The sequence below is a fragment of the Notothenia rossii genome (genome assembly GCF_949606895.1).
Source record: "Notothenia rossii genome assembly, chromosome: 6".
In the NCBI taxonomy this organism is placed as follows: Eukaryota; Metazoa; Chordata; class Actinopteri; order Perciformes; family Nototheniidae; genus Notothenia; species Notothenia rossii.
This window is the reverse complement of record NC_136909.1, coordinates 82857040-82870418: the sequence shown is the minus strand read 5'-3', so window position 1 is coordinate 82870418 and position 13379 is coordinate 82857040. Positions and strand designations below refer to the sequence as shown.

The 13379-nt window shown below is 38.5% G+C and overlaps 1 protein-coding gene across 2 annotated transcripts; it reads right to left on the bottom strand.

Moving 5' to 3' along the window:
* Window positions 1–237: 237 nt before the first annotated feature.
* On the bottom strand, window positions 238–10616 carry LOC307043874 (uncharacterized protein). Of its 2 annotated transcripts, XM_079688799.1 has the most exons (9): window positions 10537–10616; window positions 10091–10150; window positions 8605–8732; window positions 4725–4841; window positions 4516–4543; window positions 4336–4356; window positions 4198–4257; window positions 3154–3256; window positions 238–3061 (listed from the first exon to the last, which is right to left on the bottom strand). In XM_079688799.1, exons 2-9 carry the CDS (start codon window positions 10146–10148, stop codon window positions 3022–3024), a joined length of 555 nt encoding a protein of 184 aa, XP_079544925.1. In that variant the 5' UTR covers window positions 10149–10150; window positions 10537–10616; the 3' UTR covers window positions 238–3021. The 2 variants fall into 2 exon arrangements, with proteins under 2 accessions (XP_079544925.1, XP_079544924.1); XM_079688798.1 differs by lacking the exon at window positions 10537–10616 and having other exon boundaries at window positions 10091–10264.
* Between the last annotated feature and the right edge of the window lie 2763 nt (window positions 10617–13379).

Below are 13379 nucleotides of genomic sequence, written 5' to 3'. Positions count from 1 at the left end.
AAATAAAAGCAATAATTGTGGCTTGATATTGGGTAAGAACATGTTTTAATGAACCACACAGCTTCCGGTCTTCCACGACCCGACCGGAGAAAAAGACGTGCTGCAGGCACGAAACACATTACCAGTAGAAATACATTGCTTTTAAAATCGTGCTGTGCAACACGAAAAAAAGGGGAAAATCGTGTTGGTGAACACGAATCAATAGATTAAAAATCGTGTTGGTGAACACGAAATGCCATGAGACTGGGTTGCTATATGTCGACACACAAACTGAGGTGTAAACACAAATGCTTTAACATTACACACTTCTTTAACCTGATCAATAATCATAAATAAGATCCTTTTTATAGTAAATCACACACTTTAAGGCTGCTGTTTGCTGGAACACATGTTACTACAGTAAACTTAGTTTCCTTTTTTACATTTAGCATTCAAATGAAAAACTGCAGGAAACATATTTGGTATTTCTCTAGAAAAGGACTCGGATGACCTCCTGTCACAAGACAACTTACCACAGAAGTACAACCCCTTCACTTGTTTTACTGGCAGAGAAACACCTTCAGACAATCAAACACTAACACGAACAAAAAACAACTCCCATTCTTAAGTAAAGCAAGTTTTATTTCTTTTGACAACACAAGCAAATCACAAATGAAAGAGATGTTAAAGTGCTAAAAGAATGTAACATACATAAGACAGACAGAGTTTAAAGACTTATAATGGAAACTTAAGACTAAAGAACAAACAAAGGCTGGATATAATCATTTTACATTATAATGCAATCCAACATACAACAAACAACAAGCCCTTTTAGCAGTGGATGACATTACATTGTACACTTCAATGTATCCAACCCTTGTAGTGTATGAATACAGTACACAGGCTACAGTATAAAGCATCTAAATATATCCTTATATTAAGTTTAGTATATGCTATTATATAAGTTAGATATTACCTTATTATTCGACGATACTATATGTAACAATTACATTTGATCATTATAGCTTAGAATTGCTGTGTGAACACAATTGTAACACAACTTGAAAAGAGACTCTGACCTTTGGACCTGATTTATATTATAAGTACTCAGTTGATTTACATCCTTGGTCTTGTCTATTTTGATCTCCATTAGAGCGCCAACAGTATGCAACAATAGCTAACAAAGCAAAATACAGTTGAGTGGATAATGTCAGCTAATTTGTTGATACTCCTGGGGCTGATCTGGCGGGTAAATTGGCTAGCTTGGTCTTTGCATTTCACTTTACCGGCTAATGTATGAAAACAACAGCAGCCAGATCCATGCTGCTGGCTGTCTAACCTTAGCTTTCTTGCTCACTTTATTGCTAGCTAAATATCATCTAAATGTATATAGTAGTTGGCCACATGGTCAACTACTTTATCAGCTAATTACGAAACATCAGCCAGAGTTTTGTACCAATGTAGTTAGGTGTTTAACCTTAGATTGCTTGTTCACTTTATTGCTAGCTACATTTTTAAATCTAAAGGAATCACTTTAACAGATAATGTTAAACAACAACAGTCTAATTTATGCTGCGTAGCTAAATGATAGCTAGCTGTCTAACCTTGGCTTGGTTGGCTAGCTTGCCAAATTACGTAGTTACTAGTTACTTTACTAGCTAATATGACGACTAACGTCAACGATGGCTATCAATGTCATAGAAAAAGATTTCTGAAAGTTACATATAGTACCTTTAGGTATCATTATCAAATGATTCAAGATTGTCTTTCTATATTGAGTTGAAAACCCAAAAGTATAATTAATTACAATAATAATACACTGTTGTCCATAAAGTTAGAATCATTTTGTTTGATACAAATTCCTCTTTTTATTCCTATTTACACGCACAATCATTTAATGAGAAGAGGTTATAAATGTGTTATTCCAACTTGTAACAACAGTGTAAATACAAATACATATGTAATATTTATATAATTTATATAATATATATAATATAATATCACCCTACTCGAATAATACTATTTATTTAAAGAGATGTGTAAATATTTACATAGTGGAGCATTAGCAAAAGAGAAGACTACGGTTTGTTAAGGCTTTAGGTTGAGGTTTAATGGTTAGCTGTAATGCTAAAACACACAGAAAGCGCACGCGCTGGTGCTCCAGTACAAGTCAATACCTTCCACAGCTTCAGTTCAACTTTACTCAAATGTTTGGTCCCTGAGGCAACTTTGTGATGATAATTGGAAATAAAAAGTAAACCATTTGAACCCTTACTCTTTTAATAGAGTCCTTAAATAAAAATAAATACAAAAATAAATGCTACATTTAATTGGACATAAACGTTTTGGTGCTTCTCTGTTATAACAGCAGAAATGGTTTAAGATTTATAACGAAATTAATCTGATATCAGTGCTTTTTCATAATTTAACCCTAAATAACAGAACCAGCTGCATAGAATCACTAATGCTAAGTAACCCAAAGAAAGATAAGTATCCTTGGGTTGTCAACTTTGATACCACATGTGCAATTTTCATTACTAAGTATAATATTAGTACATTTTAAGCAATATAAATCTTACAACTCTGATAAAGAGGAAATATCAGATACATACGTTCTCGCTAAACATAACACTGCTAAATATTATATCAAAACAGAAAAAGTGCAAGAAGTATTTAGCTTTAAAAACATCTGGAGACTGGTTTTGGCTTTAGCTGGAATGTAGTAGGAATACTGAAAGAGAAAACAGAGCTTATAGTAGTAGATATTTAGCATTGTGTATGATAACATCTGTCTCACAAGGGTTTACTCGCACCATATTATTTAAAGAAAATCACAAATAATTTACATGATTGTCATGAGCTGATTAAATTCATAGAGCGAAGACAACAGCATAGAAATATATAGTATGTAAGCCGTGTTTCTTCATACAGTTAAGGCACTGGAGTGTTGTGGTGCAGCAACCTTATTAAAAAGGAATTGGCCTTAAGAGATACTTTTACAAAAATGCCAAAAAAGTAAAAAAACCTGATGTTCCTAAACTATTAAAAGGCAGAGTCGTTGCTCCCGCTCTCAGAAATGCACCTGCAGCATACCAACAACAAGAACAGAGCATTAGAAAACATGTCAGATTATGGCAGAGAAACTCATTAAAACAAAGAGATGATTTTAAATACCTGGAATTATGATCTTTGTAACAGAAGGCGAGAAGCAGCAGCAGCAGCACAAGAACAAAGAGGATAACAGGTACCATCAGCACCCAGTGGTGGCGGGGAGTCGCTGTCAAGAGATGAGTGTTGTTTGACAGTTAATCCACCGACAGGCAACATTTATATTTCAATGTCCAATACATCATTAAATGTAACATCACGTAGGCTACTTAAGATTAAAAACACTTAAGTAGCCTACAGGTAAAACTACAGATTTTTTCAAACGTATTCAAAAAAGGTTTAGGGTTACTACGCAAAGATTTGACTTTCTTAGATGACTGTAACTTCAACCCCCACTAGGATTTATGAATGAAAAGAGATTTGAGGCCAACATCCGTGATATAACAATAATCATTTCACCGCATTCGGCTATATTGAGTCAACAGGAAGTCAAGAAACATTATGTAACTTTACAACAACAGTGTCTCAGGTTATACAAACAGTGTGAGAGAACGTCATAGATTTCCTTCACACTCAATGCCTTCTGCTCAGTTCAAAACATGGTTTATACCTGAATCTTATCTCTTTTTTCAGATAACTGTTATCAGATACTTGTAATGTGGTATATATTCTTGCGTCAGGTTAAAGAGTGTTGCAAATATAGCATTAACAGCCACAACAATGGAAGGCATTAAGCATTATTTAGTCTGGGGCATAGACATGTCTCGACATGTCTCAACATGTCTGGTTGCAATACTTGAGTTAAAGGGGCCCTATTATACTTATGGGGGGTTCTGCTTACTGTAGGTACATAGGTTGTTGTGCATGTAAATGGTCTGCAAAGGCCTAAATCCCAGGTTGGTTATGAGTGATTGTTGTGTGAATTGATGACTACTGAGTGAGAAATTACTCATCTTATTTAGAGTGCAGTTAGGTGGAGAAGTCAAATCTATTCTTGAGACAATCTTCTGACTACATATACATATCTCTTAGTTTTGTCTTTTGGTTTTCCCGATACCATTTTACATATTAACTTATCATGTTATTTTGAAGAAACAATAAAGTTTATACCGTTGTCGTTAGCAGACTTTGTAGGGTCATTCTTCATCTCTTGTTGATCACCTTCACCTTCTAACAGAGGACAGGAATATTTAGATGCAGCATACAAGTGTTGCATTCAAATTTATTTTATTTATTGTAGTTCCTTACTTTTTTTCCTGCTGCAGTCCGCTGTAAAAAGAAGATATTGTTATGACAGAACATACAAAGATACAATACATTTAAAGATTGAACTTTAGACTAAAGCATGTTTTAAAATGTCAGTAGTTTGTAAATATACACAAATACCCTTTAGATATGACACAAAGTCTGACAGGTAATGAGACTTACTGGTGCAGTTTGCTGTGTTGTGTTGCCCCTATGGAAGAAAAAGGTAATTAGTTCTCAGTTTAAGTACTTATGCTGAAACATTCATAACAATACAGTGCTCCAATGTGTTATGTAAACATGACGCGTCAACACATAATTCAGAGTTTTTAACTCTACTTTGCATACTTAATAAGATGTGCGTGCATTTAATGGTTTTGAGAGTGTCATACCTCAGGGAAGCAGGTGCATGAGAAGTTCAGCTGGTTGTAGCAGATTTCTAAAGGAAAAGTCCACTCGCTTTGCCCCTTCATTTCATTTTCCAAATTTTCAATTTTGAGATTGTTCCCCTTTATATGGAAGAAAACAAAACATGACAGCTTTACAAACAACTTCAAAATGACTGTTCATATAAAAAACACTTAACTTTGGTCACATATCTTTCCATTACATGAATCCAGAAAAAAGATTACAAATCTTTTATCTACCCTCTTTTATTATGCTATCTTTATTTAAGTGGTAAACTTTATTTAAAGAGATGCTCTGTGTTATATAATAATATTATTATATTAAATATGATTATGTAATATTATATAATTATTATTATAATCCCTATTTAGTCAAATCTAGGTGTAATGTTAAGGTGTGTAGATTAGATTAGATTAGATTGGATAGAACTTTATTAATCCCGAAGGAAAATCTTTTTGCCAGGTTGCTCCAAAATACAGATACATCTTAATAAAAGTATGCAATATACAATAGCTCAATATACAATACACAACGTTTTAAAGTAACATATTACAGTGCCCCAGTAGAGAATAGGTAGCAGCCTGTGACAGTGACAAGTCATTTGGTGACAAGTCCAGTGGTTAATTTGAGCCGGATCCTGCCGGAACAGGATCCGGCACCTCTTCATTTTGGCCACCCTGTGTTCCGGCACCTATTTGGGCAGATCCGGTACCTCTCACAAAAAATAAAAATAAAAAATGGTTGAAATGAAATAAAATATGCAGATATTAATTTACAGAAAAAATCCCAAGAATTTCATGTCGTTTATTAAGATTAAGATTTGAAAGAGTCGGAGATCTGTGTTGACGCACTGAAAAGCTCGACCAACGGACAAACGTCTTTCACTTTTGAAATTCGCCACATGAGGAGCACGTCGCAGAGAGGAAGAAAAGGTGATTCAATGCAAGCATGTCAAAAAGACAGTTACATTTACTGTCTTTCTTCAAAAAGAAGGAAGAGGTAATAGACACTTCAAAACGAGTCAGAAAAGCCTCCACAAGCAGCGACGAGGGCAGCTGCAGCGGTCATGTTGATGGTCAAAACCAGGAGGAGGTTAGTGCCGCAACAGCTAGCCAGCTAGCTAACCGACAGCTAGCCAAGCCCGGGCAGCGGGTCAGGTTCACCGCCAGCCGGAACAGGAGCCAACTACCGTCCGCCAGGTGGACCACCAACAGCAAAGGGTGGGTACCCTGGCATCAACTAGCCCGGTACAACAGCCGGAGCAAGAGGCGAGCGGAACCGCGACATCAGCTGGCTTACAGCAGGAAGATTCAGTAGGAGAGGAGAGCGCATTGAGCGTAGAAGAGTGTGGGACGTCCAGCGACAGGTCAGTTTTTTCTAACTGTGGCCAAGAACTTGGAGGACCGTATGTTATCTCAAGGAGGCCGGATGCCAGATAAAACTGGATATAACAAGTTCATTGAGGAGTTGAAGGTGCTTTACGCACAATACTGGCCCGAGGACGCAGGTGCGCTGTATGGAGAGACTGAGGTCGAGTCACTGTGTCAGCGCTTCAACATTGCCAACCCGCGCGCAGTCATACGGGCCTACGGAACGTACAGAGACTCAGATGGTAAAGACACCCCCGATGAGCTGATGGAGTTACTTGTTGCTGTCAACAGCATTCCCATTGCAAGTGCTGAATGTGAGCGCGGATTTTCTCAAATGAACTTGATTTGCACTCCCAACCGTAGCTCTTTGCTCACATCTACCATGTCATCTTTACTCTTCCTAAATCTTGTTGGACCCCCCCTGGCTAAATTCAATCCAGTCCCGTACGTGAGGTCCTGGGTGGCCAAAGGACACAGAACTGCCACAGACACACGCAGTAAAAGCAGAAAAAAAGAGATAGAGGACAATCCGGACATGCTCGTGATGTGGGGTGTTTTAAACAACTAAATATGGTGAGCAAACATACTGTCTATTAATAGGCCGCCGTGCCAATCTTTGAATAGGCCTAATAAATATTTTTTTTACACGTTAAACCTGTTGAGAAATTAATTGCTGGCTGTATACTGAAGTCCCACCTGTGGTGATGTGGGCCTATGTTGTGCGTACTAGCCTAAAAAATTATAAATTATCGTCATAACATTTATACCATGGATACTATTTGAAATTGAGGCTTGTAAGTCCCACAGCGTTGCAAGTGGACATTTTCATGTTGTTTTCAGCACCTTTTCTGTATACGTTCCGGAACCTGTACGCGTCTCGTCATCCCTGAGCTGTCATATGTACTTTGCGTTCCGGCACCTTATGATTTACAAATTAAGCACTGGACAAGTCATATTGCACATTCAAGTAAAATACTAAATATCAAATACTAAAAACAACTTACTAATTTCTAATTTCTCATCGTACTAAATAAAATGAGGTTAAATATTAAAACAGCAAATGTTATGAGATTATGACATTAGCCTAATATTGCACATGGTGATATAGTTTAATTATCCTTCCTGCAGAAGGAGGAGGAGTTATAAAGTGTGCTGGCCACAGGAAGAAAAGACCTCCTGTGGCGTTCTGTGGTGCTCCTCGGTGCTCGCGGTCTACTGCTAAAGGTGCTCTGATATGCTTCCAGAGTGGCATGCATGGGGTGAGAGTAGTGCTGCGTACCGGTACGCCGGACCGGTACTGGACTTGTAAAAAGTTTCGGTTCAAGTCCGGTTAAAACCGGAACGTCGGGAACCGGTACTTACGTAAATTCTCCTTTTTGTTCTAAACCATCTAAAACCTTCCATAGATCGAGAAATTTGCGCTGAGAAAAGACGAAAAAACATTGTTTTGGTTTCTGATATGGCGGCCATTACTGAACTTACGAAGTCTCGCAAAATATCGCAACTGCTCGCGAGATCTGTGTGACGTCAAGGGAAGCTGGCTTAGACATAGTGGACACTGACAGCGTGGGATACTGGTTGCCATATTTGGTAGTGTAGCTAAGCTAACTCCTTTGTATGTATGGTGATATAGTGTCTACCGAAAGAGCAACACTTCACCCAGACAATGTCAATATGCTGTTGTTCTTGAACAAGAACACATAGACTTGTACTCTTGCATATTGAGTCTTGTATGTACATCACTATGTATGTAGTTGTGTTGTGTAGTTAGTAACACATGTAGAGTTCTAGAAAAGACATGGTGTAGACACAAGTTGGAAGGGGGCACAATAAACCTGACGAGTTTGAATTTGAGTTGATTATGAGTTTATTTTCAATTGATAATTAGCTCACAATAAGTTCACTTTAGTTACTCACACAACTTGACACAAGTCCGGACTTATAAGTCCGGACCTGAACCTGAACTTCTGGACCTGAGTCCGGACCTGAACCTGAATGTGAGTCCAGGTACACAGCACTAGGTGAGAGTGTACAGCCTAAGCCTAAATGCTGCATGATACTGTGTGAGTGATTGCTGGGTCCTACAGAGGGACATATCCACAGTATGCATGATGATGCTATTCGTTAGGGGGGAAGGGAGGAGGGGTGTACAGAGCATCTGCAGCTCAGCAGAGCGTTGAGGAAAGGGGGGGAGACAAAGAGAGCTGAGGGAATTTCCACCTGACTGCTAGGGCAGAGAAACAGTGTCAGGAGAACTTTGTGCACCATCTGAGTGATCATATTGCATTGTGCCATATTTCACATTGGGACTCACTTGTGCACTCAAAACAGCAGATGTACGAGTAGACAGGTATAACATCAATAATGGCTGAAGTATATTCAGTATGTTCAATAGAGTTTTGTTGAGGGATGGCTTTAACATAGGAAACATGTGTCATGTCAGAAAAAAACAAACTCTGATTAGAGATGAGCTATCTGGGCTTGTCTTACTCACATTGGGATCGGTCCAATAGCAAACGCAGCCGGTTGCTTTGTACTTTGGGACAGTGTACGTGGGCAAGCCATTCGACTCTTTGACTGTGCAATCAAGTTCCTCGGCGCTGCAATGCTTTTGGAGGAGGACTGGGAAAGACAGAGAAAAAGACAAATGCATTAAAAATAAAATAACTTTGAATGACATTTTTTTTAATGCTGTAGGTTTTCAATAATGAGCCAAGATACAAATACTTTATATATTAGTAAAATGTACATTATTTGCCAATGAAATGACTTGCTGTACTGCCAGGTATCTAATCAAGTACTTCTTAATTCATTAGTCAATTACATTTTTGTATGAATAACATGATCCTGAAAGTTACTAGCTAACGTTGTTAAATACATGTGGGGGAGTAAACATTTGTATGGGTGTGGCTCAGTAGCTGGTTCAATACGGTCAGCATGCTGCTGAGTTCTTGGGACTCACTCCTGTGGGGATTGCCCAACTCGCTTTGGGTAAAAGCATCTAACAAGTGACATCTAATCTAATCTAAAAATTGTAGAAGAGTGGAAGTACGAAGTAGCACAACAAAAGTATTCAATGACAAAATAAGACTCAAGTTGATGAATTGTACTTTCCACCACTGCTGATTTTCAAACGTTATTGTTTTAGTGATTTTTGTTCTACTTTTTACTTATTTTTGGCATGATGATGATGATGTGGTGAGCTTTTCCACAGAGTTCAACACAGGGTTTATTGTATAAGTAAGGAATAAAATAAAGACGGAATCCGCGCATGGAATAATTAGTCGGTGTTGTTGATTTGACAAGAAATATCCTAGACATGTCAGTTCTTTTCAAATAACTCCAATGAATGCGGAAGTATTCCATGAGCCGCCCATACATCGATGGAGCCTCCGCCGGGTCACGTGAGGGGGGCTGGGTTGCAGCGTCAGCGTGGGGATTACCAAGCAAGCTGACTACACGTGCAAACTGGAGGACAATAAGTAACACAGTGGCTAAACCGGCAGAAAACTATTTTAAACATGTCGATCATACGCAAGCAAATAAGAGACGAGCGCCCCGACACATTTGTAATCTTTACGGTATAGGCTAGGATTTACACATTTACGATAGCTTTGAGGAGTAGCAGGATAGCGTTGATTTCCTCATCAAAGAGCTGTCATTGCGTCATGCATTAAAGAGGCATTTAAAATAATCTGTGCTAATTACAACCATATTTCACTTCACTTTCTCATTAGATAACATAACCTCTGCTGTAATGTTGTTATTACAGACTTATAAACTAACCACAGTCTCATTCATGAACTCAAGGCATTATACCGCTGCACTTATGGCGTCTGCAACAAATGAGTAGCCAGCTACAGTAGGCTATGTAGCGTTTACCATGTGGTGTTAAAGCCCTGTGGTGTAGAAATACCGATGCAAGTAATAATAACTACTCTTAATGCTATGCAGAAAAAACGTTCTGTTTAGATACTTACATGTGAAGACAATCAACAGGTGCACGATCTGCATGGCCATCCCCACGTCGCTGCGCATCTCTGAAAATAACACACGCAATACTTATTATCCAGCAGCTCTCTGTCTGTACTGTCTGTCGACAAAGAGCTATGAAACGGCGTTTATTCCTCTTCGGTGGCGCTGGGTGAAGCCATCAGGTGTCACGTGACAGCGTTATGACAAATTGACCGCCGTTAAAGTTAAGAGTGGTGACCGCACCCCTACCCAAAAGCACCTGACTGTTAAAAAAAAACAGGACCTCTAAGCTATGTTCCCTAATGATACTACTAATTACATTGCATTTCAGTTATCCGGGAAAAAAAGAATACCCAAAACCACTTAAAACAAGTTCCATCAACCGTGAGGATATACCCAGATTTTTGCTAAATGAAATGCAAGTGCAGCCACGCAGTTCAATTCCACTTACTATTGAAGATGGAAGCGTCCCTCGTAGTAAACAGCCGGAGGGGTTATGATTTTCACTGTCTGTGCGCAGTAGGCTTGTCTGAATCTGTTGAGTCAGCGCGTAATTATGCATAAAGGGATGGGATTGTCTTTAAGGGTGGTTTTTAGGATCAAGGAGGAGCATGATACACTTATGATAAGTAAAACAGTGTACATATTAGGATTTAGTGCGAACATAAAACTAAAGAACCAAAGAGCCCACATGACTTTTGCTATCAGGGGGAAAGTGTACATCATTTGAATGACACATTTTACATAGAAGAAGAAAAAGAAGAAGAAGAAGAAGAAGAAGAAGAAGAAGAAGAAGAAGAAGAAGAAGAAGAAGAAGAAGAAGAAGAAGAAGAAGAAGAAGAAGCTACAACATGCAAAAATAAATAAAAACCTATAATCACCCATTATGTGTCAATATGTCAGGATCACATACTCTTCCTTCCCATCTTCACTTTCTCTTTGTTTTCATTTCACCACGGAGAGATTCCCCCGGCGCTGATTCTCTTTGAATTACCTGCAGCTGAAGACGAGCTGCAAATCCTTGTTTCCTTTGTCCCGTCCATTTGTATTTCTGAGTGTATTTATTTAGCGTCATGCTCTCTCTTTGATCTCCAACAATATTCAATCTGTATTCTCACAATGATATCATTAAATCTCATATTATTTATATTTTAGCATGGTCCCCCATGTTTAATCTGTAAAGTCCACTGAGACAAATGTGTTTTGTGATATTGGGCTATATGAATAAACTTTGATTTGATTATATAAAGCATTAAGCGTATTTCCTTTTCTCTCTTTCTAGGTTTCAGGCTGCTTCACTTTTTGATTACATTGTATCCCAAATGTACGCACAACCACATTGTGTACACTATGTGGTTGTGTTTCCTAAAGTTTGCTCAAAGAAAGTAGGGACATCTACTGGTTTAAGACTCGGCAGACTAGAAACAGAGCAAAGGTCATACTTTTATACACATTATATCCATTAGACACAAGGTGGCAGCATTGGATAATTTACTTCAAATGGAATTGTAAGAGAAATACAACCACTAGGGCAATGAGATCATATAAGACTTTTTCACACACAGTTTTGACGGATTATTGTTTTAATCTAAACACTGTAGATTGACTGGAGCAAATATGCAACCCGCTAGTGATCTACAGTCAACAAAGTTGTTTTTTCTTTGTTAATTCAATACATCTGATCAAAATAGATGCATTGTCTTTCACGTACATGGGGCGAAGCCTGCGAGCTAGTTCAGGCAGTCAACTCGAGCACCAATGATACACACGTAACGCACCTCATCCCTTTTACAACCAACCAAAACACCTGTGTTTTAAACATTTAAATACTTAAGTAAAGTACAAGTATCTAAAAATTGTACCCAAGTATAGTACTTGTTGAGTTTATGAACTTAGTTACACCAGTGGCTATAAAGATAGAAAGACTAAGCCTTGCACAGAGGCATACAAATACATTTTCAAAATGCTCAACAGTGCTGCCAAAATTATAAACTGACTGCTACACAATTAAAATAAATGCTTTCATATATTTCTATTAGATGTGACTCTTTAGCGTTTCTGTTATTATTACAACTGCTGCTTTAGTTGTTCTGACTGCTAAAATCCTCTGTTATTCCTAATTTTAATGCCGATATTCCGTGGGGTCGGGGGATCGGATCCTTGACAGCTTTTTCATACCTGATGAGTTTGCATCCCTGCTGTCTATCTGCTGTCTGTCTGTCTGTCTGTCTGTCTGTCTGTCTGTCTGTCTGTCTGTCTGTTTTTGTAATTTGTCTCTTCATCTGTTAATTCCCCTTTTCCTTATTTCTTTCTCTCTTTAGGTGAAGTTGAATCTGTCTTCAAAGAGAAGACAGAGGCGGAGATCAAGGGCTATACGCCAGAAACTCTCCAATTTGGCGAAGATCATCAAAAGGAAAACATTTATTAAAAAAAAAAAATTGTTCGGCCACGTTAGGCCATTATGTTTTTTCATGCAATATTGTATGTTCTGTAGTATAAATAAAAAATGATAATGTTGAGTCCTTGTATTATTTGTATTTGCCTCGGTCCATTATTTTTATTTGATATAGCCTAGTATTGTACATTCTACAGTATCTACAGTTTAGTACACTATATGACACAAATACAAGAACATATGTATTTACCATGGCAATTGTTATGGTGCCAGGGGTAGTGGGTTATCAAGCCCTCCAACAGCCATATGAAATGTTACCATAGTACTCGTACCATAGTAGTACCATGGTATATTTACCACAGTATTTTTTGACAGATAGTACCATGGTATATTTTATAGTACCATGGTATTTGTTCCATAGCACATATAGTAGGCTAATGTACCATGGTCACATTTCTTATGGGCATTCTCCTAAACATGCCGCTGTGGTGACCACGTATTGATACACTGGTTCATAATTCACACATGGAACTACAATTGGGGGTTTGTTTCCACACGGACCTGTTGTGTGTTCCTTATATATATTGTGTGCCCTCCTGGCTCTTCCTCTTGTCGTCCCGGGCTGCGACCCGACAACATGTCCTTTGCAGCTCTCTATTAAAGACAACTTTGCACCTTCGATGCACCGCCTCTGACTCCCTATCTCTCGGCACTACATTGGTGACCCTGACATATAAGTCTCGCAGAAGTTTCCGAGACGGACCCGAACACGGCAAAGGAAACTCAGGTTTCTTTCTCGAAATGCCGGGGATTTTTGGAATCGTCCGTTGCTGCCACCGGCACGCGGACTGAGGCTCGGTGCACGCCTCGCAGAATGGCTGGGGACGTTGCTCGCCATT

What these genes read in the sequence shown, in the direction of transcription:
- LOC307043874 (XM_079688799.1), bottom strand. Translation starts at nt 10,148, where the DNA reads ATGCGCAGCGACGTGGGGATGGCCATGCAGATCGTGCACCTGTTGATT. An exon ending in GCTATTGGACCGATCCCAAT is followed by an intron (nt 4,842 to 8,604) that starts GTGAGTAAGACA and finishes TTCCATATAAAG; the next exon opens with GGGAACAATCTCAAAATTGA. An exon ending in CATGCACCTGCTTCCCTGAG is followed by an intron (nt 4,544 to 4,724) that starts GTATGACACTCT and finishes TTTCTTCCATAG; the next exon opens with GGGCAACACAACACAGCAAA.